This window comes from Colletotrichum truncatum (assembly GCF_014235925.2).
Source record: "Colletotrichum truncatum strain CMES1059 chromosome Unknown Contig_0006, whole genome shotgun sequence".
NCBI classification, from domain to species: Eukaryota; Fungi; Ascomycota; class Sordariomycetes; order Glomerellales; family Glomerellaceae; genus Colletotrichum; species Colletotrichum truncatum.
The window spans coordinates 3,105,687-3,130,586 of record NW_027222403.1 but is presented as its reverse complement, the minus strand read 5'-3'; the positions used below and the strand labels follow the sequence as shown (position 1 = coordinate 3,130,586).

The window sequence follows — 24,900 nt, the reverse complement described above, 5'->3', positions numbered from 1 at the left end:
CTCCAGACCAGTGCAAGCCGGAGGGGGCGGTGCGCTCAAGCTTGGCAAGATCTAAAGGGCTCCTCAGGCATGTTCCGCCGTCTTTTGTTTAAAGAGAAAGCCGCGCGGTCGCAAAAGTCATTAACACCGAATTTCAAGACACTGAAGGTTCTCACGTGGAGAGTCTCTGTTGTTGGGGTCACATTGCAACCACTACGAATGACCTAGTGTGAACATTTTTAAGCATTTCGTCGTCCAACCATTACGCATGACCTTTCTCCTCATCCTCTGCCTAATTATCCCCGCACCACACCTTTTTACCGACCAACACGGATAACTCCCGCCGCTACCAGCTTTTGGATCTTTGATCTGATGTCGGGGTTCTTCATGTGCTCCGTCAGCGCAGCCGGGTCCGACTGCGCTTGCTGGAGGATCGACTGCATGATGGGGTCCTGCATGATGCTCATGATCTGTTGCGAAATTGTTAGCGCCCCAAGTACGGGTAGAAGGAGCTGGGGATAGCGTTGTCCGCTTATAACTTACCTCGGGATCGCGCGCCAACCGCTCCCGCGTCTGATCCTCCGTCTCGTTCTCGCGCGCCGAGTACATGGCGTTGAAAGCCTTCTGCTGCTGCTGCTCAATCTCGCGCGCGTTGGCGCCGTTGTGGTGCTCCAGGTCGACCTTGGCCGCCTCGGTGCATGCGTCAACCGACTTGGAGTACTCGCGCATGCCGAAGAAGGCCTGTGCCTTGCGGATGTAAGCACGAATGAAGGTAGGGTCCTTCTTGATGGCGGTGTTGCAGTCCTCAACGGCGCTGGGAAACTCGAGGAGCTTGACGAACGCCGCGGCGCGGTTGCTGTAACCCCTGGGGTCATCGGGCGCGCGCTTGATCATCTCGCTGTAGGCCGCCACGGCGCCAGGCCAGTCGCTCTCCTTGAACTTCTTGTTACCCTCCTCACGCGCCTCCTCGGCCTTGGCGGGGTCGATGTAGGCAAGACGCGCCTGCTCCACCTTGTTGCGCTCGGCGGCGCGCAACTTGGTGTTGACATCGGGCGTGCGGTGCTCGGTAAGCGACTTCTTGTAGTTCTCAATGGCAGCGTCGAGGTTGCCCTGCTTCTCGTAGGCGGTTCCAATACGAGCGTAACTCTTGGCGATCGTCTTGAAGTCGGCGTAGATGGCGCGACCCTCCTCAACGGCCTTTGTGCAAGCCTCAATGCACTTCTCGTAGTCGCCCTTCTCATAGTAGGCAGCACCGAGGTTGTTAAGGTAGGTAATGTCCTTGAACAGCTCCCAGGCCTTGCTGTAGTGCTCGATAGCCTGGTCGAAGTTACGCTTCTTGTAGTTCTCAGTGCCCAGGGCCTTCTCCTTGTCGGCGGCTTCCTTGGCCTTCTTCTTCTCCAGGGCCTCCTCGTCCAACTCTTCAGGCTCGGGCTCGGGCTCAGGGGTAGGGGCCTTCTTGGGAGCAGGCTTCGACTCGGTGGGCGCATCGGGCATCTCGGTGTCCTTGGAGGCGCCGGGCACGTCGTCGGGCATGCCCATCTGCATGTCGACGCCCATGAGGACGCCGAGGACCTGGAGCATGCGGGGGTCGCTGAACAGGTCGGGGGAGGCCTTGGGGTCCTTTTGCATTTGCGCGAGCTTTGCCATGAAGGTGGGGTCGGAGAGGTAGGAGCTCGTCTTGGGGTTTGCGGCGAGCTTCTGGAGGAGCTGGGGGTCGTTGAACATGTTGCCGAGGCCAAGGCTAGGGTCACCAGCGTCTGTCATAGTCAGCATGGCAGCCATTTAGCAAGTCCAAGTGTGTATAACTTACCACCACCGGCCTCCGCCTTCATAGCCTTCTGCACGGCGGCGAGATCCTTCTTCAGACCAGCGTTGCTAGGGTCAACCTTGAGTCCCTCCTCGTATGCGTCGTTGGCACCGAGAAGGTCGCCAAGGCCGTACAGCGCAGTTCCCTTGCGTCCCCAGCCCTTGGGCCAGTCAGGCTTGATCTCAGTCGTCTTTTCGGCATCTTCCAGGGCGTGTTGCCAGTCCTTCTTTGAGGCGTAGGCGGCAGAACGGTTGCTGTAGAGAATGTGGTTGTCGGGCTGGAGCTTGATGGCCTCGGTGAACTTTTCACTGGAAAAGTTGTCAGCAAATGAAGAGGGTATCTCAAACTGCCAGGTTAAAACACTTACACAGCCTCGTCAAAGTTCTTCTCGGCAATGGCCTTGTTGCCGAGAGCCTTGAGCTCGTCTGCGGAAGCCATATCAATATGTGTGTGTGAGATTTTCTGTATGTACGACTTGGGGGTTTAAAAAAAAACAATGACAGAAACTTGAATTAGAATCGCAACGTTGAGGGTATTTTCAGGGTATTTGGTTCAATCGTTGGAAAATTGCAGAGAAAGTTGAAGTTTCGCCGTGGGGTGAGGCAGGCGGGACGAAGGCAGAAAGAAAACAGCCCAAAGCTCACCACCCGGTGCCTTCTAGCTGTTTCGATGGTTGGAGCGGCAGCGCTTGCTGATTGGATAGGAGGGGCCTAGAACTGGCCAGTGCGGGTGGTGGGGTTCAAGGCTGAGCCCAGCTCGCCTGCCACACCTTGTCAGTTACCCCTCACCTGTTCACCTCCCTCACCTCGGTGAGGCCACATCTTTTCGGTGAGGAATCAGACCGATAATCCTGGTCAGTCTCCGTCGATGGGAAATACACAACGGATGGGTATTGTTCTCGTGTACGGATAAGCCTGTAAAGACCGAAACCCGGTCATTGATTCGCAAATCAATTCACACTAAAAGTATCTGTTTAATCCGCATTCTCAGCCATAGCAACAATGCTAAACTCCAAATTCCCATCCGCAAACTTTAAGAACCTCTTTATGCCACTGTCAAGTGCCTTCTCACTAAGCATATCATCCCCGTCATCCAACAATCCCCGATCGACGGGACCATCCGAATCACCCTCCAACTCCCACAAATGCCCATCCTTGCCCTTGACATACGCAATGAAATGATAACCGGGGTGTTCATCGAGAGGCGGCGCCGTGTCTCCCCGTCTGGCAGCCTTCATATGCGCCTCCTCCAGCTCGTCGCTCTTGTACAGCACATCCGCCCTAGGCTCCCAGGCCAGCGGCTCCGCTTCTTTAATGAGACGATCCATCAGCGAACCCTCCTCAATAAATCTGCGATTTCCGCCATTGGCCACGGCATGAATTAGAGCATACAGCCCACACGCGTTCCCGAGTGTCTGGCGGAACCACAAGACGGGTTCGTCGGCGCCGGAGCCGCTGTATGTGATGCCGTGCTCCTTGGCCGTGCGGGTCCCCTCTTCGGCGCGGACTTGGTAGTACATTGGCGACGGGGTGATGAAAATGAGTGCGAGGGCCGGGCGGGGCACGAGGTCTAAAAGGGCAGGTTCGTCAAGACTGTAGACATCGTAGAAACCCACCTTTGGGGAGATGCCCAGGTCGTGGATTAGCGTGGTGAATACTTCCGGGTTGTTTTCGAGAGGGATGAATGTCTTTTTGCCATCGGGCGTAAAGTAGACTCCTTCGACAGGCATTTTGTTTGTGGGTTCTGCTGCTGCTGCTGCTTCTTCTTTTTCTTCTTCTTCTTCTTCTTCTTCTTTTTTTTTTTTCTTTTCCAGAGTTTCCGCTTTGATAACAATGATACGGATACCAATGGTGGATTGATCGTGGTGCTAGATTAGGACATGGTTTTAGGTATCCTCCCAGGTACTCATTCGACTTACATACAAACAGGTGCGTTTACGCAACCCGTGCCTGCCTAACCCCCCACCCGCTCCCTGATTCGCCCGCTCATCCAGGTTTGGCAAGTACTAGTAATATGGTGGGAGCTCCGTGGATTGCATCACAGTGGTATTTTTTAATACGTAACATTGAGTTTCAGAGTTCAAATTCATAGCCGGAAAGAAAGACCGAAGTAGTCAACCGAACCCATTACTTCAACACTTGAAGGTTTAGCGGCCATCTGAAGACATCGCCCAGCATCCAGTAGCGGGCGTTTATGCTCATAATCATCTTACCTGTCGGCCCATCTATCACTCTTTTCGTTTCTTGTTGATTCTTTTTCTTGATGAATGTTATCGCGTGAGCTTCCCACTTTGGGTTTGTTTGCCCTCCACTTCCTGGAATGTGAAATAGGCCTGGCCAGTTGGGCAACCCTTGGGGAGCTCCGGAACCCAGAATGCCAATTTCGTCATGACATTCTCTTGAATTAACGAATTCGTACCCACATGTTCTCCCCATCATCATCAACGCCATTATTCCGACAGTTTAGCCCATCTGAGCCCATATCATCGAGAGAGCTTTACGTGGAGACTCTCCCATAGGTTTTCCAGGACTGTTCCGAACTTCTTCGGACTTTTCCAGCTCTATAAGGTCCGAAGCCCCGGTTCGAAGTGCCATTGCTCCGTACGGCAAGGGTCAATCACCCAATCGAGGCCGCCTCGGCTCAACCATCCCGTCGGCTGTCATGATCCCACAGCGGCATTAGTGGGAAGCTCCCAGGGTGAAACTGCTCCAGAGCTCCTGCAAGTCACCCCAGCAATAGCAAGCACGGGCCAATAAGGGTATCCCTTTTAATCAGCCAGCATTCCCTCGACACCCCGCCAACCCACCCTCTGAAGCTTGCTAGAATATTGGACCAAGCTCCGAAAAAGACGTGCAGCTTCGCCTCCGTCACGCAACCCCGGAGCTTTAAAGGGCAAACGCCGTCAGCGAATCGTACGACTTTTTTCGTGTGTGCCTCTGGTTCGACCATATATCAAGCTCTCTCACTTGCTCGCTTCCCCCGGAACGCCGCTATCGCCCGTTTCTCAAAATGGCGGGATATCTCTTTCTTGTGGTTCCAGCCATCTTCATCAGCCTGCTGTTGTCGAAATCACCCTTCATGATGTCCAGCAATCCGCGATCCGAAAAGCTGTGGGCGGACGCCCCCATGGCACTTATTCCGACACCACAGTACGTGACCAAAAAGGTAGGTTGAAATCGGTTCGTCTGCATTGGCTGTAATAATCGGCCCTATGGGAAGAAGCTTTAAACTGACGGGAGCCCATTAAGTAGACCGATCTCTTCACGACGGGTGCGACGCACATGTGCTTGCTGCACAATTCCATCCTGCGCGGATACAACTCCATCTACAACCAAGCCAACGGCATCCAAGAGGCCGACAAGGCCGATTTCATCGGGTATTCTCAAGCTTGGTTTAAATTCGTTAAATCACACCACGACGATGAGGAAGTCTCGCTCTTCCCCAAGATCGAGGACCTCTTGAAGGACAAGGATGTCTTTGCCGGCACCCACAAGGAGCATGGTACGTACTTGATGCTGCCGGAGTCATATCGACGGTTCCAACTAACACGACATTTGACAGAGTCTTTCCTTGGTGGTCTCGGCGAATTCAACAAGTACCTTTCCTCGCTGTCCTCGCCCTCTGACTTCTCCGGCACCAAGCTCCAGGAAATCATGAAGACCTTTGAGGGAGCGTTCCAAAACCACTTCCACAGCGAGATCCGAACCATCGCCAACCTTGCCGATCACCCGAACGCGCCGAAAGAGGGAACACCCGAGGCCGCAAACGCAAGCCTGACGTTCAAGACGTGGGGCAAGAGCACCGTGACCAAGGCCGGCACGGCGGATGTGGTGCCGTTTTTCCTGCTCAACCTCGACCGCACGGCGGAGGAAGGAATGTGGGCGAACTGGCCGCCCATGCCGGCGCCGATCAAGTGGGGTCTGATCAATATCGCTGGTGCATGGCACTGGGGCTGGTGGAAGTTTGCCAGCTGCGACGCGTCGGGCCACCCGAGAGAGCTGTATGCGTTGCAGACGGTGCAGCTCGAGGACAAACCAAAGGCCGAACTATAAAAGCTCCTTCGTCCAAGAATGACTGAAGTGTTTGTACGTTCGTGGGACGATGATTTGGCGTTCAAGGGAGTTTGGGTCTGGGGAATCCCTCACTTGTAACAGAAACATTGAGTTAATCAGAAAAAGCCAGTTCCTTTTTCGTTAATTTGATTTCCCTTATGCCCCGCTGGGGACACGGTCAACGCACGCCATGCTGAGATGTTGGCCAAAGCTTGCATAGATGGGGGAAATAAGTAAGGAGGAAGAAGAGGATCCTTCAGCGAAAGGTTAATGTCGCTGGGTTCAACATCTGGCGGCCGCAGATACATGAGAAAAAATACCGGCGAAATTACCCAGCTGAAGACCAATTTTGCTGCAACGCACCGGGACCCCCTTGTTGCGCCCTTCGTTTTCTCCACCCAGTAGCTCTGAACCTTGATTTCACTCATATTCTCTTCATAGACGAAGGACATGCAGCATCCAAGCCTAAAGCATCACGACCGGCAGGCCAGCCTGGTTTGCGGCGACGGAGATGGGGGATGGTGATTCGACGAGACGGCCGCCAATGGTGCAAAATCTCGGATATGTGAGGCGAGGCGAGGGAACTACAATGCGACGTAACCCCCCCAAAAGACAGCCGCAGATTGCAGACGCAGGCGCCAGGCGGTACTCCGTAGAGGCTCGTCTCGTCCCCCAATGGACAACGCATTTGAATGGGGCTCTGCACGGTAACATTGCGGATGGGGGGATCTGATGACTGAGCCATGGTTGGACCAGGGACTCTCGTTGTCGTCCCACGACGCTAGGACACAGCAAATCTGACCCCGAATCTTTCGCAAACACTCTCAATATATCACAGGGTCGATCAGCGGCGGCGCCGAGGGTCTTGGCTAATTCAATCGTAGCGGTCAACAGATGTATAGCTTCCTTCACGGCGATCGCAAGGGGTCCTGCGGGGGGTTGTACTAGTAGGGGCGAAGAGTACCACAACCGTTATGAAAGCCGATGTTTTGTCGTGTCTCTGATCTTGCTGGAAAGGCGGGCCAGCCACCGAAAGATGAAGACGCAGAGTGCTGCAGTCGATGTCTTGCCGCCGTTCTTGGCATGTGTTAGCTGGAGAAGACCGCAGTGTTAGTTGTACAAGTTGGGGCCATTGCAGGGCATCTCGACCTTCTTGTTCGCGAAGATCAGCCCGGCGCTGACAAGGGCAAGACCCCTGGAGGTACATCAAGTTTGCGTCGGCCGGTCAAGTTGGTTGATGACCACGTTCATGCTTGGTTTCCCAGGATGGCTTGGTTGCCTTGTTGGTGCATCTGCACCTAGTCTGCAGTAACGAAAAAATTGGAAGCTGCCTGATGTATGAACAAGCCCCAGAAAAAAAAAATAGAAACGAATGCTACTATGTAGGCGGGCGCTGCATGGCTCAGCAGATGGCGGGAGCCAACATCGGAAGCTGAAGAGGAGGGGGGGATGAAGCCACTCACACATCGAGGCCAAGCTGGAAGGTTATCGTACAGGAATCAGCCGGGGGTGGGGAGAGGATTACTGGGGTGGCAGGAGCATTTTCAGATGCCATTGGACCTTCTGGCGATAAACTTGCTCAAACACACTCAGAATGTGCGAGGCAGGAGCCGATAGCACATTTCTTGGCTTGGCCCTTCTTATTTTTATTTTATCTTTATTTCTTGTCGCACCCACTCATGCCTTCCTAAACGTACGATAGCGCCTGCTGCAGGTCCTTGGGGCCTCGAACCTCTCTGCATCCGATGGGACTAACCACGCCCAAAAAAAACCTCTCAAACTGTCTTATTCGTTGGTTTGCCTTCGTTTTGAGTCACCAGTGCAACCTCGTGGCGTCTTTGCTGTCGTCCCAATTGCCTCCAAAATGCTCAACAGTGGGCTCTCATCTGATGAAGCAGTCGACATGCTTGTTAGTTGCCTTCCTTGCATCTACACCGGCCGAACCCACCCACCCCCGTCCTCCTCTCCTAACTAGGTTCTCCCCCCCAAAAAGGGTACAGAGTACTGAATCTTACATGCCATTTTCTCAGACAGAGACCCTTGTCTGTTTCTCGGGAAGGAATCTAGCGCAAGTGGGTACACAGGCGCCCTTTCTTCCATGGTAGAAGAGACTGATGATTCTGTCCTTACCTTGTGGCCCAGAGGCCATATATAACTCCTACCTGCAGCACTGCAGCCCTTGGCTTTGATCGCCTTTTATTTTTCCCCAGCATCATCTCGCCTTGACTGCAACAAGGAATACCCTGTTAGCTCGATCCGGCGTTAGGTTGTCATCTTGGACAAGCACCTCTTATTGACTAGGCCGAACGTCCATTCCTAACTTCAATATCGACAACCACCAACCAAACCGACACAATGGATCACAACCACATGGCCTCGACTACAGGTGCCATGGCTGCTACTGGCACCATGACTGGTATGGCTGCTTCTGCCACTACCAAGGCTGCCATGTCTGGTATGGGCGGAGGCTCCTGCAAGATTTCTGTAAGTCGCGAGTCCCATTCGATGTCAAACATCACCACTCTTCTGCCACCGTCAAATACAGCAACTAGATTTCTAATCATTTCCAATAGATGCTTTGGAACTGGAACATCATCGACAGCTGCTTCATTGCTAGATCATGGCGTATCACTTCCCACGGAATGTTCGCCGGCTCATGTATCGGCGTTATCCTTCTCGTCATGTCCCTCGAAATGCTCCGCCGTGCTGTCAAGGAATACGACCGATACCTGATCCGCTCCCACAAGGCCCGCTGGGTCGCTGCCGGTGCCGGTGCCCCTAGTTCGGAGAGCGCAGGTGATCACGGAAAGGCTGGCTCCAGCTCCGCTGTCGCTGCCGCCAACGCCGTTGTCATCCCCCCTTTCCGACCCAACGTCCTCCAACAGGCTGTTCGCGCGCTTATTCACATGTGCCAATTTGCCGTTGCCTACTTTGTCATGCTGTAGGTTTCTCTGGAACCCTGATAAAATAAGAAGACTGGCCACTGACCGTTCATCTAGGCTCGCCATGTACTACAACGGATACCTCATCATCTGCATCTTCATCGGTTCTTACATTGGTTCCTTCATCTTCCAGTGGGAGACGCTATACGACGAGGCGACCTCTGCGGCTAGAGAGGCCACTGTCTGCTGCGGTTGAGCAAGGAGCGGAACTTATTCGCCCGGAGGAAACGATAATGGACGGCAAAGAAATCAATGATACCACATTCCACCAAGCCTTGGGTGCTTATGCTTTAAATAGATAGTTTATAGTTAATCGTCTAAGACACTCTCCAATTACCACGCATCAAACAGACCTTGGGTCGTAAAGACACGCACAGCCAATCAATGGCACACAGATAACTTTCCAAGTCCATTTCACTTTGTGCGGGGAAAATTAGTAGTCTCATGAGGAACCTCGCCATATCAAATACTCGACAGTTTGACAGTGCTTAGAGGGTGTTTGGAATCTGATATCAATGACGATGGAAACGTTCGGCAATTTGACATCCTGTTCGTAACTATATTCCTTCCACTTTTGTGAATGTTCTACAAGCATGCCAGCGTGTATCGAGCGACATTATCATCACTTATTAACATGGTGTTTAATTTAGTATATAATGGGTTTGCAAGCTAAATCCAACTTCTTCACATCTCTATGGTAGTAGCAGTCGAAGGTGACCTATACGAAGAGAGACAACCTTCAGCGCTCTAGTCTAGAGTCTTAATACTTATTGAAGGCAACCAAGCTAGTGGAAGCCAGGTCTTGTGCTCATATGCAATATAGTTGGTCTAGTCGTTTCTTGTAACTCTATTAAACCCCAGGTCCAAATTATAGGATTATGGCCTAGCATCTGGCGCAGGCTAAATTCAACCGCATAGATCGCTTTGAGTCTTTTCAAGCGATAAAGCAAGTGTGTAACCTGCTAGTACTGGTTTGGATCATGTTGTGTAGACTATAATGCATTAAACAAGCAGGCCCAAATTGGCTTGCCGCCTGTATTTCATTTCGTAACGTAATGGCAAGGCCGAAGTCCTCAGGTATCAAAAAGTTTTTCTCGTGGCCGAAAGTAGCTGCTGGTCAGGTACAAGATGTGATGGAAGGCGACGATCCCTTTTATGTTTTCGCCAAGTGAAGAGAATAGTAAGCACAAGAGAGTCCGGGTATACTGTGGAAAACGCAACTCAAGTCCTTTTGCAATGGTGAGACTAATCGAATCAGAGTTGAAAAAGTTTTAAGAAACACGCCGCATACTTTGTGGAAAATGGGATATATTATCTTGGACTGAAATCGCAGTTTCTAAGAAATGCACTCGAGCCGTTTATTGGGGGAAATAAAATGTACCACGATTCCTTGAGGATCTGCGGTTAAACCATCCACATACAGACATCAATGGTGCCTAATAGCCCTTCTAACTAGCATATTGCTGTCCGCAGGATCAAATGCTCCCACATGGCAGAAAAGGCTGCGCATATGCCGAGCCTGGACCATGCTGTCAGCATTTGGCAACTTCTCCCATGGGTATGGATTGACTGATAGGGGCAAGGAACTTGTTCACCAGCCTTCCACTGAATACTCGCTAGAAGCCACCCGGAATATAGTTTTTAGAATAAAGATGACCAAAGTGAATGCGTTAAAGTGTACGCACTTAGCCCGTATTCAATTTTCACAGTCAAAAAAATCAAGAGCACAGCCCCAGACGCATCATTGGAGACGCGTCCAGCGCAATTCAATATCCTTTCCATCAGGCAGACACTATATAGCCAGACGCCAGGATCGTACAACTACTGCGGACTTTTCGTAGGATACCGATCCTGGCACGCTGCCCGCTGATTTTGGGGGGTAAATATGCCAGGATTCGCTTACAGAAGCATTTCGCGTAGACGAGATTAGCGTGATCCTACGTGCACAGCCTTATAGAGGCAGGGATCGGACTTTTGCCAAGTACCTGAAAACTCCGTTCAACATCTCCATCGAGGGGCATCGACCAGTGGTTCATTCCATGAGGAATAAGTTGCATGCTGGCCTAACGTGAAGAGACCCAAGCCTTCTTAAAACTGCCCGCAGTAATTGTTCCAAATAAGCTGCATCCGTTATTAAACCTTCATATCGCGCCTTTTGTCATCATCTTCCTCATCCGTGAACCGTTGAAGAAATTAAGGCGGGCTTGAATGCAAAAGCTCACTAGTGTCCTGGTATCAGATCGTTCATCATTTGGTGTGTTGAGTGAACATCAACGACAAACCAACATCGATATGGCCTCTACTTCACCGCCGCCGGCGTCGACAAGCCGCTCTACCCCAGAGCAACCCCGGGTACCGCCCGTGGCTCGATGGGGTGCCGCTTGTGCGCCCTGTGCAACGGCAAAGGCAAAGTGTCTCCGGTCCAACACAAACCCTAATTCCAAGTGCGACAGGTATGTTTAAGCATTTCTATCCACGCGATATACATAGAACGGACATTTCAGAAGAACTCCGAACCCGTTTCGTATGCGTCAACGCATCCGATCCTGGTGTCAGTCTTTCAGCCTCCATAGACAAACTAGTTTCAGTCAGAGAAATCCTGGGCGAGAGACCCTTTTCGTCTATGAATTGCCCTTTTGGGACATGTGGCTAACATGTTGGACCTTTTTGGGGCATTGGCAGATGCGAGAGACTGATTAAGAATTGTACAAAGCAAGTACACAAGCCGAGGAAGAAGAGACAAAGTAAACCTTCGTGAGTACACACCTATACTTCAGTAGTTCTAGCACCTGTGGTCTATTGTGCACTGTGAACACCATCTTTCTTGTCTAGAGGCAAGCCACATAAATTACAGTTGGATTTGGAACCCTTAACTGAGAAGGGATACCAATGACCCCCATTGCTAACATAAAAAACTACAGAAAAGCCACCCAAATCGAAGAGCGCTTGGATCGTCTTGTAAGTTCCTTGCGGGTATCGGGCAATCTGTCTGCGATTTCGAACCATCTTGATGGCAACCAACCGGGTCCTTCATCTAGGCGACCCAACCTGGTGCCCAATCACTCTACAACGCTACCCCCCAGTCACCCCAGCTTCTTGACACAGACCGGCTCGTCCATGTGGGAGCCAGCAAGCCAGATTGACACTGGCCCTGTTCATATTCCCGAAACGTACAACTGCTTCGTTCCGCCAACATGCATATGCAGAACAGAGCCAGGTGAAGCCCCTGGACCTCCTGACACGGATGAGAATCTGCTCGCCATCTACCGGGAACAAATGACGCCAAATTTCCCCTTTGTGGTCGTTCCGGAGGGGGTATCAGCCAGTAGTCTTGCAGCAATGAGGCCATTCCTTATGGCATCGATCCGCATGGTCGCATCTTTCTCAAGCCCAAAATCGATGCGCGGGCAGATGTACCGTCTTTTGAACCGTATTGCCGATCATATGCTACTAAGATCCGAAAGATCTCTAGATCTCCTGTCAGGTTTGGTCGTTATTCTCGGGTGGTATCATCATCACTGCATCGCCCACGCTCAACTCAACAAGCTCATCTCTCTTGCGGCATGCCTCGTGGGAGAGCTAGGATTGAAGCGTAGCCCGAGTTTACCGGAACGAACGAGACTTATGGTTATGCGCCCCAGCGAGTTGAGGGAGAGAACGAACGAGGAGCGGCGGTTATTGCTGGCGGTTTGGTATCTTAGCTCTTCGTAAGCCAACGAATTCCTAGATGAAGAGGCCGTAAACTGACTAAACAGAATTTCGTTGGACATCCAACAGATCGATCCGATGAGGTTCTCAAGCTATGTGCAGCAGTGTCTTCGCGAACTCGAAGAGTTCAGGGAGCTCGAATCGGACATGCATCTAGTCTACATTGTACGGATTCAACGCCTCGCAGAGAGGATCTCGCAGATTAGGGGCAATGAAGATGGGGACGAGGAGACGCCGATTCCCAAAGCACCGATCTCTGCATATGCATCAAGCTTCCAGGCCGAGCTGGACAAACTGCAGGACCAGATGCCTCAAAGCCTGCAAGATAATTGTAAGTAATGGAAGCCAAATCATCTAGCATGCTGCGACTGACACAAGCGTGCAGATTTTCTCAAAGTCAGAATGGCAACAGCCCGACTCCGGCTCTATGAGCCACCAACCATCGACGCCGACCTCCTCGCATCTCTTTCAAAGTCTCTCACATCCCTAAGCTCCAGTTACAGCTCTGCTCTAGATATTTTCTACCAGGCCAACGCCGCGTTGAAAGCATGGTTCGAGGTTTGGCTGGCTATACCTGTGCCGGCCTTCTCCACCATGCCTCTGACCCTGGCGTCACACATGATTTTTGCAGTGGTGATGATGAGCCGTTGGGCATGGCTGGCCGCAAGCAACAATAGCACGGCGCAAGAGCCAGCGGTTCCCGTTGACCCATCGGCCGGGGACCCTAACGTCGCGCTTGCGGCTATGGAGGCGGCAATCGGCCCCAACACACCAGTCTCATCCTCGACGCCATCTACGACCTCCAAGGCCACGCCGACGTGGGATCCGCCAATTCCGGATAAGAACCTGCCTCGGGTTCTCGCTGATATTAGGGCTCAGCTTTCGCGGCAGCCGGAGCTGATGCTCAATGTTTCTGACATCCTCCACAAGGTTGCGGACCAACTGGAGGAGGTCGATGCAACGATGGCGAGGGTTTCTGTTGAAGATGGACCGTGGCGAGGAAACATTTGGACCCTGGGGGCAACAAAAGTGCGAATCGCACAGTTGAGGCAGAAGAGATGGCTGGACTTGGTGTCTGGGGGTCTCGAGCAGCATGATGGTGACGAGGAGGATGAGACGGATGAGCAGGGGGGTTTGGGTGAGATTGATATGGAGGAAAGTATTGCGGCGGGTCTTCCCACGATGGGACCTTGGGAATATGATACTACCTGGGGGCCGAGTATCTATGATATCATGGATCCATCGATGTATATCGATGGAATGGGTGTGACGTCTGGTGATTGGGCTTCCGCGGGCTTGGTTGGCATGGCGCCGATGGAGCAACTTCAAGGGATGCAAGGCCACGAATCGAGTTACATGTAAAAGTGTGGCATTTACTACGCTGCGTAAGAGCATGAATTTTAGTGCTCGACTTTGGAAAAACAGGCAGTCTCCTTGGTAAATAGTACATGGCCTTGATGGTTGTCGGCACGGCTGTTCCATTGTGCTTTTAGGCGGGCAAATTGTCTACGAGTGAAAACAGGAGCTCACTGTCGTATAGCCAGCAAAGTTTGGGTAAACTAAGACGTGTGTGAATGTGTAATTAACAATAGGCTTTGGATCAGGGTTCTGTTTGTCGCGAATCCCAGAGATACAGGGGCAAGATAGTGGAGCTAGGGTATTAGTCCTAAACAATCTGAACATTTCCATCAAGAGGCGTTGTGGCAGAGTGGTCTAATGCGCAAGACTAGAAATCTTGTTCCTTCGGGAGCGTCTGTTCGAATCAGGCCAGCGTCGACTTTTTGAGTTTTTGCCGTTCATCATTGAGGCATGGTACTTCCAGTAGGGGTATCGGTACATCTGGAATTCAAAGGCAGAAATCAGATGAGCCCATCTTGTGATTGGTTTGAGAAGAATAACCTCAACTTCGCTAAGATGTAATTTTATAAAAAGAAACTAAATTTTGGGACACGCCCAGACGGTGTCAGCCTAGGCCGTAATCTCAATCCTCCCATGCGCTCTTCTATCATGCTGTTCTCATCGCTCTCACCAGTCAACTACCTTTGGCGAAGTAGGCGGAGGTGGAACACGCTCAGCCTGCCAATCCTTTTGCAACAATCCCTTTCCGCTCTTCTTATCTTCCTCCTCCATCTTCAATACCAACTCCCCAAATAACCCATTCGCCCAGCCGAACCACGCCCTCGTCCAATCCGACTCACTCCAGCTATTCACACTCTCGTGCAAAACTCCTGTACCTGCTGTTGAGTCCAACACCATGGCCAACTGCTCTTCTACTTCCTTCTCTACGTCCTTTACTCCCGAGATTGGATCATACGCAGTGATAGCCGCAATAACGGCCGCCATCGGCCATGCTTTACCTGGCCCTACGTGCGGTCCGCCTACTGCCGATATCACAGGTCCACGCATGAAGTATGAGTTGGCGTCGCTAAGGACATATTTACGTGTGTTGTGATATACCTTGGCATAGTCCTTCTTCTTCTCACCCGGGGGCGGGGTGGGAAGCTTGAACTTTGACTGGACAAAGTTCCACAGAGGCATTGCAAGCAACGAAGGGACGTTCGCGTCGTCCATCAGATTCGCTCCGCCATAGCCATCGACCTCGTAAGCGAAAATGTCGCCGAATCCAGGACGATGTACGATGGCGTCCTTCTCGATACCCTGCCTGATTCCAAACGCCTGCTCACGCATCGCCGCCGTCAAATTCTGAGCCCGCTCGTCCTTGAGCTTCTCCATGATCTCCGAGGCAGATTCGAGATACTTTGCCCACATCATGTTTGCGGGCACCAAGAACTGGAAAATACAGGCGTCGTCGGATGGTCGGAAAGCGGTGCGTACCATGCCGTTCTCCTTGATCGGGTTTCCTAGGCCGTCGTTGGTGAGAGTCTCGCTGCCGCGGTTCGTCCAGCCTGTAAAGGTCCATGCAGACTTCTCCACCTTGCCCTCCTTCGAGTAGGTTCCCAGCCGCATCGCGCCGGCGGCGTCGACAGCTGCTTCGACAGCGTCAACCCAGCCGTACTTCCCAAAGAACTCCCAGTCGCCCGTCTTCTCCGCGTACGCCACGGACAACTGCAGGAAGCTGGCAAGAGAATCGAGCTCCCACTTGCAGTCGAACACCTTTTTCGGGTCATACGCCGGCATGGGGTGGTTATGGGTATACGCGCCGTTATGCGTAGGCGGGATACCACTTTCAGGCGGGGGCTGGAAGGCGTGGCAGTACGGCGAAATGACAATGTACCGGGAATGGGCGTTAATCAATCCGCGCCAGAGACTCGCGAGTGAGTCTTTATCTTTTGAGGCCTCGAGAAGAGGGAGGTAAGAGTAAACCTGAGAGGCAGAATCACGCAGCCACAACGCGTCAATGTCACCGGTGATGACGTACGTGAGCTCCATGTCAGTGACTTTGGTCTCACCAGTCTCCTCGTTCGTCTCGTTGGCGTAGCCTCGCCACTTGACCATACTGTCGAGTGTCATCGGGTACGCGTTCTCAAACAGACGGTACAGATCCGGATCCTTAATCACGGACTTCATGCGGGTGAGAAGAGATTCCATGGCAGGTAAGTTGAAGGTGCGGCACTCTGGCCGGGGCCGGTTGAGCGGGAACTTGCGCTTGCCTTCAGAAAAGGGACCGGGCCGAGTCCTCATCCAGCTCTCAAAGGAGGGACACGGCTCGGAGGAGGGCGGCGGGGGCAGCGACGGCGGCGTGTCAACAGCGGGTGTAGTGCCGGTTGACGGCGTTGGTAGTGCCGCCGCTGGTGCGGTGGACTCGGATGCGGGTTTGTCGGCCACGCCCGAGGGCTTGTTGACTAGTTCGCCGTCCTTGTCGCGGTAGGAGTCCTCACCATCGGCATCGGACTTGAGTTTGTCGGCCGCGGCATCGGGCTCTCCGTGCGCAGCTGGCAGGCCATTGCTGTTGTCCTGGCTTCCGTGCTGATGGGCAGCGCCGCCCGCAGCTTGCCCTGCACTCTTTGATGGCAGGTATCCTCCACCAGCCAAGCGTGAGTTGTGAAGGAATAGCATAAACACAATGATGACGAAGGCAACGACCAGCACGCGGGCGCGCTTTTGCTTGGTGCTACCGCTGAGGACGGTAAAGGCAGGCATCGTGACTGGTGTGTTTGTTTTGGCGTCCAAGTCTCACACTCCGGCGGTTTGCATGTGAAGCCGACCTTCACTTTCCTTACTTTCTTCCCGCTCTCACTCTCACTCTCACCTCTCTGTGATGGTCAGGCTTCTGGATTTTCTTTTCTTGTGTCACTCACGACACGCAAGGCCAGTCGCCGACTGACTCTTGATGACTATCACTCAGCAGATCAGGGCATCATTCAACGTTTCGGAGGAGAGGTTCTGGTACAGGCGACGGTGTCGAGACGAGGAAAATTACCAGGGTGATCCCTCTCTCGGCTGCTGACTATTTCTAGTACTCAGCTCCATTCCACTGTCTCGAAATGCACCAGGGGAAATTTGGGCCCCCCGTTCGTTGGAAAAACGCCACCCCTGGCTAGTTAACCTTTTTTACGAGTATGGTATGCATTCTGGTTAGGTGACGGGAAAAAGGGGGGGTGGGAGGACTTCCGGACTTTTGAAAGGTAAGACTCAAAAAAAGCAAGATATACAGGCTGTTTTCGTCGCAGCTTATGGATTTGGATGCGCCACTGCTGCAGCTGTATATCGTTCATCTCAACCTTCTAGTCCAAATTCGGATGCGTCCCTCCGAATGGACAGGATTCCAGGCCACGCGACCCCCAAGATGATATGCATACCACCCACCCTAGCGCTGTATGTCAGTAGCTAGTGAGCAATAGTTAAAAAGATAAATTTTCGACGTTGGCCTGATTCGAACAGACGCTCCCGAAGGAACAAGATTTCTAGTCTTGCGCATTAGACCACTCTGCCACAACGCCGATGATCTTGAACCCGCTTTGTAAGCGGAGATGGGTATTGTCCCGCTCAGCAGCATCAAGATGTCGACTGGCTTTGACATTCCCCATCCGAAGTTTGACAAGGAAAGCTGAGTGACACTGGATGGCAATTAAATACTATTCATAATAATTGGCGGTAAATCATTGTAAAAGCCTGGTAGATGTACTAGTACATGATAGCCACGCATTTTGCCTGGAACTTTGCAGTTTGGCACAAACTTTGCCCTCGACATTACAGTTTTTGTAATCCCAATCACCTCCTTGACTTACAGCTTGAACAAGCGCGGTTCTCTCCCATCCCTTTCTGCTTCCGCCACCAGCTTCCGGTTCATCACGCCGTAATACACCCGCAGAGCCGCACATCCAACGACAACGACAAACAACAGCGCTGCATTCGCCCAGTGCCCGGTCGGATACCCGATCGCCTTCTCCTCAGCTTTATACACCCACACACCCGGGATCTGCCCCAGTCCAGCCCCAAAACTGACGTTGAGCGCGATAGCGAGCCCCGTTGACGCTGTGCTGAAGATATTTGACGTTAACCAACCCAGCAATGGCGGGATGCAGGCAAAGGCACCCGAGGTGCCGACAATGAGGCATCCGTAGCGAGCATTGTATGCGTTTGGGGGCAGGACGGCGGAGACTGCGAAGCCAATTGCGCCGATGAGAGCGAGGGCTGCAGAATGGACGCCGCGAGCGTTGAAGTGGTCTGCGGAGTACGCAACAATAATCTGGACAACTAGTAGGATGTCAGTATCTTGGACCAGGTCGCGACGACATCGATGGGGTGATTGCTAACCATAGGCCGCTGCGTACGGCGGAACGGTCATCAACTGCGCTTGCAAGTCTACGAACCCCAATCCCGAGGTAATCGAGGGCGTGAATAGCGACAACGATGAAAACGGCGTTGAGATGGCGAAGTAGACGACGTAATGACCATACAGTCTCCAATCCGTCAACGTCGCCTTCGCATCCTCCCAGGACATGGTTTTGTGACTGCTCTTGCTACCCTCGTGGTACAGCCTCTCGACAGCGAGGTCTTTTTCGCGTTCTGATAGCCATCCTGCACTTTCGGGGTAATCCGGCAGAAAGAACCACACGAAGAATGCAGACAAACAGGAGGGGATGCCTTCAAGAATGAAGAGCCACCGCCAACCAGACATCCCATTGACCTGGTTCATGTGTCCAATGCCATACGCGATCGCTCCTCCAAAGGCACCAGCCAACGTTGCGCTTGCAAGAATCATTGCCACTCTGACGCTTCTCTCGTCGTGCTTATACCAGAAAGTAAGGTAGTACACCAGGCCCGGAAACAATCCAGCTTCAAATACCCCCAAGAGAAATCTCACCCCCGTCACAGCGGCAAAGTTGCGCGTGCCGCCGAGGCCGATCGTCACGGCACCCCAAGAGAACATCAGAAAAGCCAGCCACCGCGAGGGCCGCAGCTTCTTCAGCAGGATGTTGGATGGGACCTCGAAGAGGGCGTAGGCTATCAAGAAAATCATTAGGGCAATCGTAAAATCGTGATTCGACATGTTCGTTTCAGTTTGCATGTCATGGCCGCTTGACGAATTCAGGATCTTCGCGTTGCCGATGTTGGAGCGGTCGAGGAAGCAGAGAAAGTAGATCCCCGCGGAGAGCGGGATGATTCGTTTGTCTTGTTTCCAGAGGAGTGCTTTTTCCTCTTCTGGAGAGGGTGAGAGTGTGAACGAAGGGGCAGAGTCCTACGATCGCGTCAGCCGACTGTGATGTCTGAACATCGATATGTTAACAGACCTCTTTCATTGTCGGGGTCTCGACATCGCGAGGGCCAGCGCCCTTTGAATCGAGCGCCGCCATCGTATCGCGAACTTGAAGGATTTGGTGAGATTTGTCAAGGACACTTCTTCTGAATAAACATCAAGATTTGAGGCTTCAAACACAATGCACGACCTTAAAACTGAGTTTTCGGACGTAAAGGTAGTTTTCGCGCCTCCTCTACTCAGTCGAAACCTCACCCCGCAAACAAAAATATCAATCAGTTTCACCGGGCGGCAGCGGGATCTCGCCTTTTTCATCGGCCGGGTTGAATGCCGCATACGCGGGGAAACCCCTCCAATCCCGCTCAATTGTGCCGACCAACCGCTCCAACGTGTTAGTCGTCCTGCACCTCAGTAGCACTGTTGGTGGAGCGGGCATTGGCGATCTTGCGAATTACTGGCCTGAAGTTGGTGCGACGATCGGCTTCTACGTGACAAGCATGACCAAATAAGCGCCAGACGGTCACCGACGCCGGACAGGTTCGTGACCGGGGTAGCTTTGCCCATCACTTGATGTCTTACTAGGTTATCGAAGCTAGAGCTTCGATATACTGCTGCACATACCTTCGCGACGTGTCATGTTGGCGAATAATCGCGAAAACTAATGTGGGAGGCATAGGCAGGTTGGCTGAATGAGTGTTTGCTCCCATGATAACCGAGTGCTGTCGGCATATAACATGTTTGGAGAAGATGAGTACAAGACTTGGACCACTATATCAAATCGACAAGATTAGTGACTGGCCTCGTCAAGAAATTCTACGGATCTATGGATCTAATAAGCAATTAAAGTAATCAAGTAATTCATTTCGTCATCCAGTCGTTCGTCGCATCGTGGGATGCTAACACCGGCATTTTCCGTAGACTCAGTTCTTATCATGTAGTAAGGAATGGTTTAGTGATTCTGGAAAATGACACTCAGCTTACTCCTTGGGCTGAGACTTTGTCTTAAAAGGGCCCCTTGCAGTAATCATCCTGGATTCCTCACGACTTGCAGCTCTACTCAGGAGAACTGCCTGGCTGCTGGCTTACAACGATTCCTGTCTCTTCAATCACATGCAAATTCTCCAGCATGGCGAGAAAGTTCAATTAATCACAGCCATTGCGTGAGCCTCCTATTGAAGTGATGCTGCTCGACGAACCACAATGTCCAGTGGCAATTGTCTCTGCCCTAACCACATTAGAGCTTACATTTCGACACAATCTGAAACTAGGCCCCAATGGTGAAAGCCACCCGCTTCTAAGATAACAGAAAATGTGTATAGAAAAAGAACACCATCGAGTATGACATTCCGGTACCTACGACTTCTTCCCCTGCATTTTAATTCTGTTCGCAAATTGGTACATTCTTTAGCTTCCTCATCATACTTCTCTAACCAGCCTTACGTGGCTTAACCCCTGAAAGTGGCTTGTCGATATGAGGAAGCTTGCAGATTTATCACATGAAAGTTCCTTGCTCTCCAAAATGAAGCGCCTCTTCTGAGCTGAGCTTTTTGCTGATGTTGTAAGCATATATCCCTTGGCGTGCCCTTGATCAGGCACATACACTTTCCCGAGTCTCTGTTTTGGAGGCCTTTGGCCAGTGGGCTACAACATCAGCACGACTGAGAATCTGACACTATGCAGAGCACATCTGAGAACTTTATCGACTGCGCCCACCTCAGCAGACCTGACGACGGGAACTTTCCTGATCGAAAGCGACTGATCGTTTGCTGCGATGGGACGTGGAACAACTCGTACGCATCATGTGAGCTGCATTTTTTTTTGCAAGCCCAGTTAGACTCACACTTCTTTTACAGAAACACCAGCGGGGCCACTGTGCCTTCCAACGTGAGCCGTCTTTCCGCAGCCGTTGCACACAAATGTTGCACTGGCATGGCCCAAGTCGTGTTCTACCACCGCGGTGCCGGAACTGAAGAGTCAAAGACTGCTAAGTTCTTGGGCGGCCTGTTAGGCCTCGGTGTCAGACAGGTACATTCGTCATCCAGAAGCCCTGATCATAAGTTAGACAGCCGAATTGACGATGTGCGTCTGAAAACAGGACATTGTGGACTGCTACCGCTTTATTTGCGACAACTACAATCCTGGCGACGAGATTATTATCCTAGGCTTCTCCCGTGGCGCATTCACTGCTCGCTCAATCGCCTCCATGGTATGCTCTCTAGGCTTTCTCAACCGTACCGGCCTCAAACATGTCGGCGACATATACGAAGACTACCAGTCTTTCCAAGATTGGACCAGCGAGTGGATATATGACCCTAAGAAGCACTTGCGAGCCTTCACTATTGAACAGTTGGAGAAGAAGATCAAAAAGGAGTTCATGGACAAGATGGAAAAGATTGAAAAGCGACTAGAAAGTCAAGTTGATGAATCCGAAGAGCTAAAGAGGCAAACCGGAGAAGAGTTTGCAAAGTTATATGCCAGCTATGGGAAACGACTCACTCAAGATGCACTAGAGCAGCAGCTCGAAGCCGATAAATGGGATTTGTTCAAGCGGATGACGCGAATGAAGAAAGAAAACGGAACAATGCAGTTCAGGAGGATGGCAAAGGCTTATCGTGGCCAACTTTCCGAGGCACGTTTACGATTTGTATTGCTTCGAATTCCTTGGACACTAACCAGCGACAATAGTATGGCATGTGCCTCACCAGATTGAGCAGCATGCAAGCCCAGACCACTTTCGAAGCTGTAGAGGGTAGTGTCAAGGCAGTCGGTCGGTTACCCAGCGTCAAGATCTTGTAGGCTATGGCTGATGTTGTTGAATGTTTAGGAGTATGGGATACTGTTGGAAGTCTCGGTGTTCCCAGGATGCCATGGTGCTTCTGGCGGGGAAACCGTAGTCCGTCCGAGGTAAGTGTTTTGCGAAACAAATGTTAGTCCGCTTGAGCGGTGTGAGGTTGACGGAGACTCTAGCTCCGCTTCACAAGTCTCGACATCCATCCCAACGTCGACCATGCATTTCACGCACTCGCCCTTGATGAATGGCGAACACCCTTTGAACCGACTCTCTGGAACATAGGCTCGAAAAATACCAACACGCAACTGAGACAAGTCTGGTTCCCAGGCTCTCATACCAATGTTGGCGGAGGCTCAGAATCACAGCAGATCTCCAAGATCGCACTCGCATGTAAGCGGTCAAACAATTGGTGTAGCTTGGTCATACGCTGACCATGAAATATAGGGATGGCAGATCAATTGACCTCTATCGGTGTAGAGTTCAGTAAAAAGGAGATGAAGCGCATATTCCGCAGCCTACCTTCCCAAGTTGACGTCCGTCCATGGGGATTGGGCAAAATCAATAACCCAGAGAATTTAGCCACCACTCTCCCTGACACAGCCTGGAACCTTCTGAGCTTTCCATACCGAGTTGTAACCAAAGAATGGACGGAAAGATGTGTCCGAAAGCCTGGACTTTATATTAGCGACGACCGCAAAAAGTACCTCAAAAACACGAAAGAGTTCGTTCACCCTTCTGTGAGAGTCAGATACCTGTATCACGGCCTTGGGCTCGACGACACTGGCGAATGGCAATGCAAGGCCCTCTCCGGCCGTGGTTGGCAGCTCATGTTCGAAAAGAGCCCACCAAAGGCCGAAGTCATTCGCCCTAGTCGGGACCCAAAGATTGTTGACCAGTACAAAACTACAGCGGGCTCTGTCACCGCCGTTTATGCACAGTATCCTAGAGAATATCAGCCCGAGGAGATGCTCGTAAAAGTGGAGCAGCCGCTTGAATCCGACCTCAGAAAGCTTGAAGCGCCGAAAAACACCTGGACCTGGAGACTGCACCATAATGACCGCCAGTTAGTACTCCCGGAGGAACACATTGGCATGTGGGAACGCATGTATATTGACATTAATGATGACATGGTCCGGTGGCAACAAATGACAATGGAAGAGAAGAAAAAGCGATGGACCAAGGGCGATCATATCAGGGAGTTGGCGACAGAAAGTGTGGCGTATGCGTTGAAGAGGGTAGACCATATCGTGAAGACGGCTTTTGGTACACTTTTGGGCATGCCTTTGGAGAAATACCTTCCCAAAGGATATCCCAGTGAGCATGGGTATCATGACTTTGTATCATGGCAACGGGGTTTAGATCCACAAGACTCGTGTGTCGCCAGGAGAGCCTCTATCGAACTTGATGAAGGTTATATCCATGAGTAAACTAGTATCAACATTTACCGCCTAGTATAGGTACACTGAGATTCTCAAAAAGATGCTCAGCATAGGACATAAGACTTCAGCTTGTGTTACGCATCTTTACGAGCGCCTTCAAATGCCCTCCCTCTATTACACAAGCAACAGCCCAACTAATATTGAGAAGATGTGACAAAATGCCGTAATTGAAAACTTTCCAGAAAAGCTCCATATTCAGCCAAAGACTAAGAGTGGCTTCACCTTGGTATTATCCAATGTCACTTCCCGGCTTCAGATCAACCCAACATGTCATTCTTCAAAACCTCTCCACTTGTCTTCGCACCATCCCCAAAACTCGCTTGCAAGGCCTTCACCGCCCTCATCAACTGGCTTCAATGCTTTGACAATATCTTGTCTGGTCATCTGGGCCTCCGGCATGATCCTTCCCCAAGGAATAATGTAAGACCCACTCCCTGCAGCCGCAACCTCCGGTCCAAGTCCAGCGAAAAGCTCTGTGTAAGCACCGTACTTGGGGTCAGAAAGAAGCTTAAATAAGTTCAAAGTTGCCATAACGGGCTTGGAAACCCCTTGGAAACTAGCGGTGTTGAGGTTACCGGGGTTCTGCGCAATAGCAACGATCCCATCATGTCCATGCCCATATCTTCGTGCCATTTCTACGGCGAAAGCCCAGTTGGCGCATTTGGAGATTGCATAGTCTGTGCCTGGGTCTCCAGATCCACCATCTCTTACAGCCTTCATATCAATCCCCCTCTTTGGCCCACTCAAGTCGACAAGATTGCTGGATGTCCACACCACGCGAACACGACCCGGGTTAAGCCGTTTGGCCAGGTTTGTTGTGTTTTCGTTGCTTTCAAATACATCTGCAGACATTCTTGCCGCAGATTGTAGTTTGGGAAGCAGGAGGTGGGTAAGTAGATGAGGGCCGACGGCATTGATGCCTATGATGCCATTCAGACCCTGAACCGTCCGGTATGATGCAGGAAGTGCCAGAGAACCCACTCCCGCGTTGTTCCAGAGAATATCAAGGTATTGTTCATGATCAGAGAAAAAAGCTGCGGCCGCTTTTATACTTTGGAAGTCTGACAAGTCTATTTCCAGGGGCTTCAAGTTTGCAGGGTTCTTTGGCTTCGGCGAGGTAGATATGATTTTGTTGATTGTGTCTTCAGCAAATTCCTGCAACACAGCTTGTCAGATTAGCAATGTTAAAAGCCGGGATGATGTTGAAATAAATTTACCTTACGCTGCGTGGCTAGGTATACCGTAGCTCCAGTGGTATAAAGCATCTTGCAAAGCTCAAAACCGATACCTGTGTTGGCGCCAGTCACCATGAAAATGCGTCCAACTTGCGAAGGGACGTCCGACTCGGTAAATTTCGGTGCTGGTGGCCACCACTGTGTGTACCAGTTGCGGAATGAATTCATCATGAATAAAAGGGAGTGAAATTGCTCCCAATATGGGCAGAATATACTATATCTCGTCACTTCCGGTTCTTTCAGCAGTCCAATGATTTGCTCAGTTGACGATGGTACAGATTTATAG

At 51.5% G+C, this 24,900-nt stretch overlaps 9 protein-coding genes across 9 annotated transcripts; 4 read left to right on the top strand and 5 right to left on the bottom strand.

The window, feature by feature from the left end:
• Positions 1-296: 296 nt before the first annotated feature.
• CTRU02_210131 (heat shock protein sti1) lies at positions 297-2,224 on the bottom strand (the record flags this gene model as incomplete). The annotated part of the gene is made up of 4 exons (XM_070205395.1): positions 297-449; positions 523-1,736; positions 1,790-2,094; positions 2,154-2,224. 4 exons carry the CDS (start codon positions 2,222-2,224, stop codon positions 297-299), a joined length of 1,743 nt encoding a protein of 580 aa, XP_070061043.1.
• A 535-nt stretch (positions 2,225-2,759) lies between these two features.
• On the bottom strand, positions 2,760-3,515 carry CTRU02_210130 (Ubiquitin carboxyl-terminal hydrolase isozyme L3-like protein 2; the record flags this gene model as incomplete). The annotated part of the gene is made up of 1 exon (XM_036733652.1): positions 2,760-3,515. The coding sequence occupies one exon, from the start codon at positions 3,513-3,515 to the stop codon at positions 2,760-2,762; it is 756 nt and encodes a 251-aa protein (XP_036574627.1).
• Positions 3,516-4,795: 1,280 nt separating this feature from the next.
• CTRU02_210129 (hemerythrinHHE cation binding domain-containing protein) lies at positions 4,796-5,838 on the top strand (the record flags this gene model as incomplete). Its single annotated transcript, XM_036733651.2, has 3 exons — positions 4,796-4,951; positions 5,038-5,287; positions 5,348-5,838. The coding sequence occupies 3 exons, from the start codon at positions 4,796-4,798 to the stop codon at positions 5,836-5,838; spliced, it is 897 nt and encodes a 298-aa protein (XP_036574628.2).
• Positions 5,839-8,193: 2,355 nt separating this feature from the next.
• On the top strand, positions 8,194-8,976 carry CTRU02_210128 (ctr copper transporter; the record flags this gene model as incomplete). The annotated part of the gene is made up of 3 exons (XM_036733653.1): positions 8,194-8,322; positions 8,412-8,779; positions 8,838-8,976. The coding sequence occupies 3 exons, from the start codon at positions 8,194-8,196 to the stop codon at positions 8,974-8,976; spliced, it is 636 nt and encodes a 211-aa protein (XP_036574629.1).
• A 2,096-nt stretch (positions 8,977-11,072) lies between these two features.
• Positions 11,073-13,850, top strand: CTRU02_210127 (C6 transcription factor; the record flags this gene model as incomplete). The annotated part of the gene is made up of 5 exons (XM_036733654.2): positions 11,073-11,233; positions 11,463-11,534; positions 11,702-12,487; positions 12,536-12,819; positions 12,874-13,850. The coding sequence occupies 5 exons, from the start codon at positions 11,073-11,075 to the stop codon at positions 13,848-13,850; spliced, it is 2,280 nt and encodes a 759-aa protein (XP_036574630.2).
• Positions 13,851-14,513: 663 nt separating this feature from the next.
• On the bottom strand, positions 14,514-16,589 carry CTRU02_210126 (DUF1237 domain-containing protein; the record flags this gene model as incomplete). The annotated part of the gene is made up of 1 exon (XM_036733655.1): positions 14,514-16,589. One exon carries the CDS (start codon positions 16,587-16,589, stop codon positions 14,514-14,516), a length of 2,076 nt encoding a protein of 691 aa, XP_036574631.1.
• A 1,084-nt stretch (positions 16,590-17,673) lies between these two features.
• Positions 17,674-19,246, bottom strand: CTRU02_210125 (major facilitator superfamily transporter; the record flags this gene model as incomplete). Its single annotated transcript, XM_036733656.1, has 3 exons — positions 17,674-18,146; positions 18,207-19,131; positions 19,184-19,246. The coding sequence occupies 3 exons, from the start codon at positions 19,244-19,246 to the stop codon at positions 17,674-17,676; spliced, it is 1,461 nt and encodes a 486-aa protein (XP_036574632.1).
• A 1,577-nt stretch (positions 19,247-20,823) lies between these two features.
• Positions 20,824-23,367, top strand: CTRU02_210124 (uncharacterized protein; the record flags this gene model as incomplete). The annotated part of the gene is made up of 7 exons (XM_036733657.1): positions 20,824-20,939; positions 21,003-21,174; positions 21,245-21,793; positions 21,835-21,916; positions 21,974-22,053; positions 22,117-22,330; positions 22,385-23,367. The coding sequence occupies 7 exons, from the start codon at positions 20,824-20,826 to the stop codon at positions 23,365-23,367; spliced, it is 2,196 nt and encodes a 731-aa protein (XP_036574633.1).
• A 282-nt stretch (positions 23,368-23,649) lies between these two features.
• On the bottom strand, positions 23,650-24,782 carry CTRU02_210123 (short-chain dehydrogenase; the record flags this gene model as incomplete). Its single annotated transcript, XM_036733658.1, has 2 exons — positions 23,650-24,534; positions 24,597-24,782. 2 exons carry the CDS (start codon positions 24,780-24,782, stop codon positions 23,650-23,652), a joined length of 1,071 nt encoding a protein of 356 aa, XP_036574634.1.
• Positions 24,783-24,900: the final 118 nt, after the last annotated feature.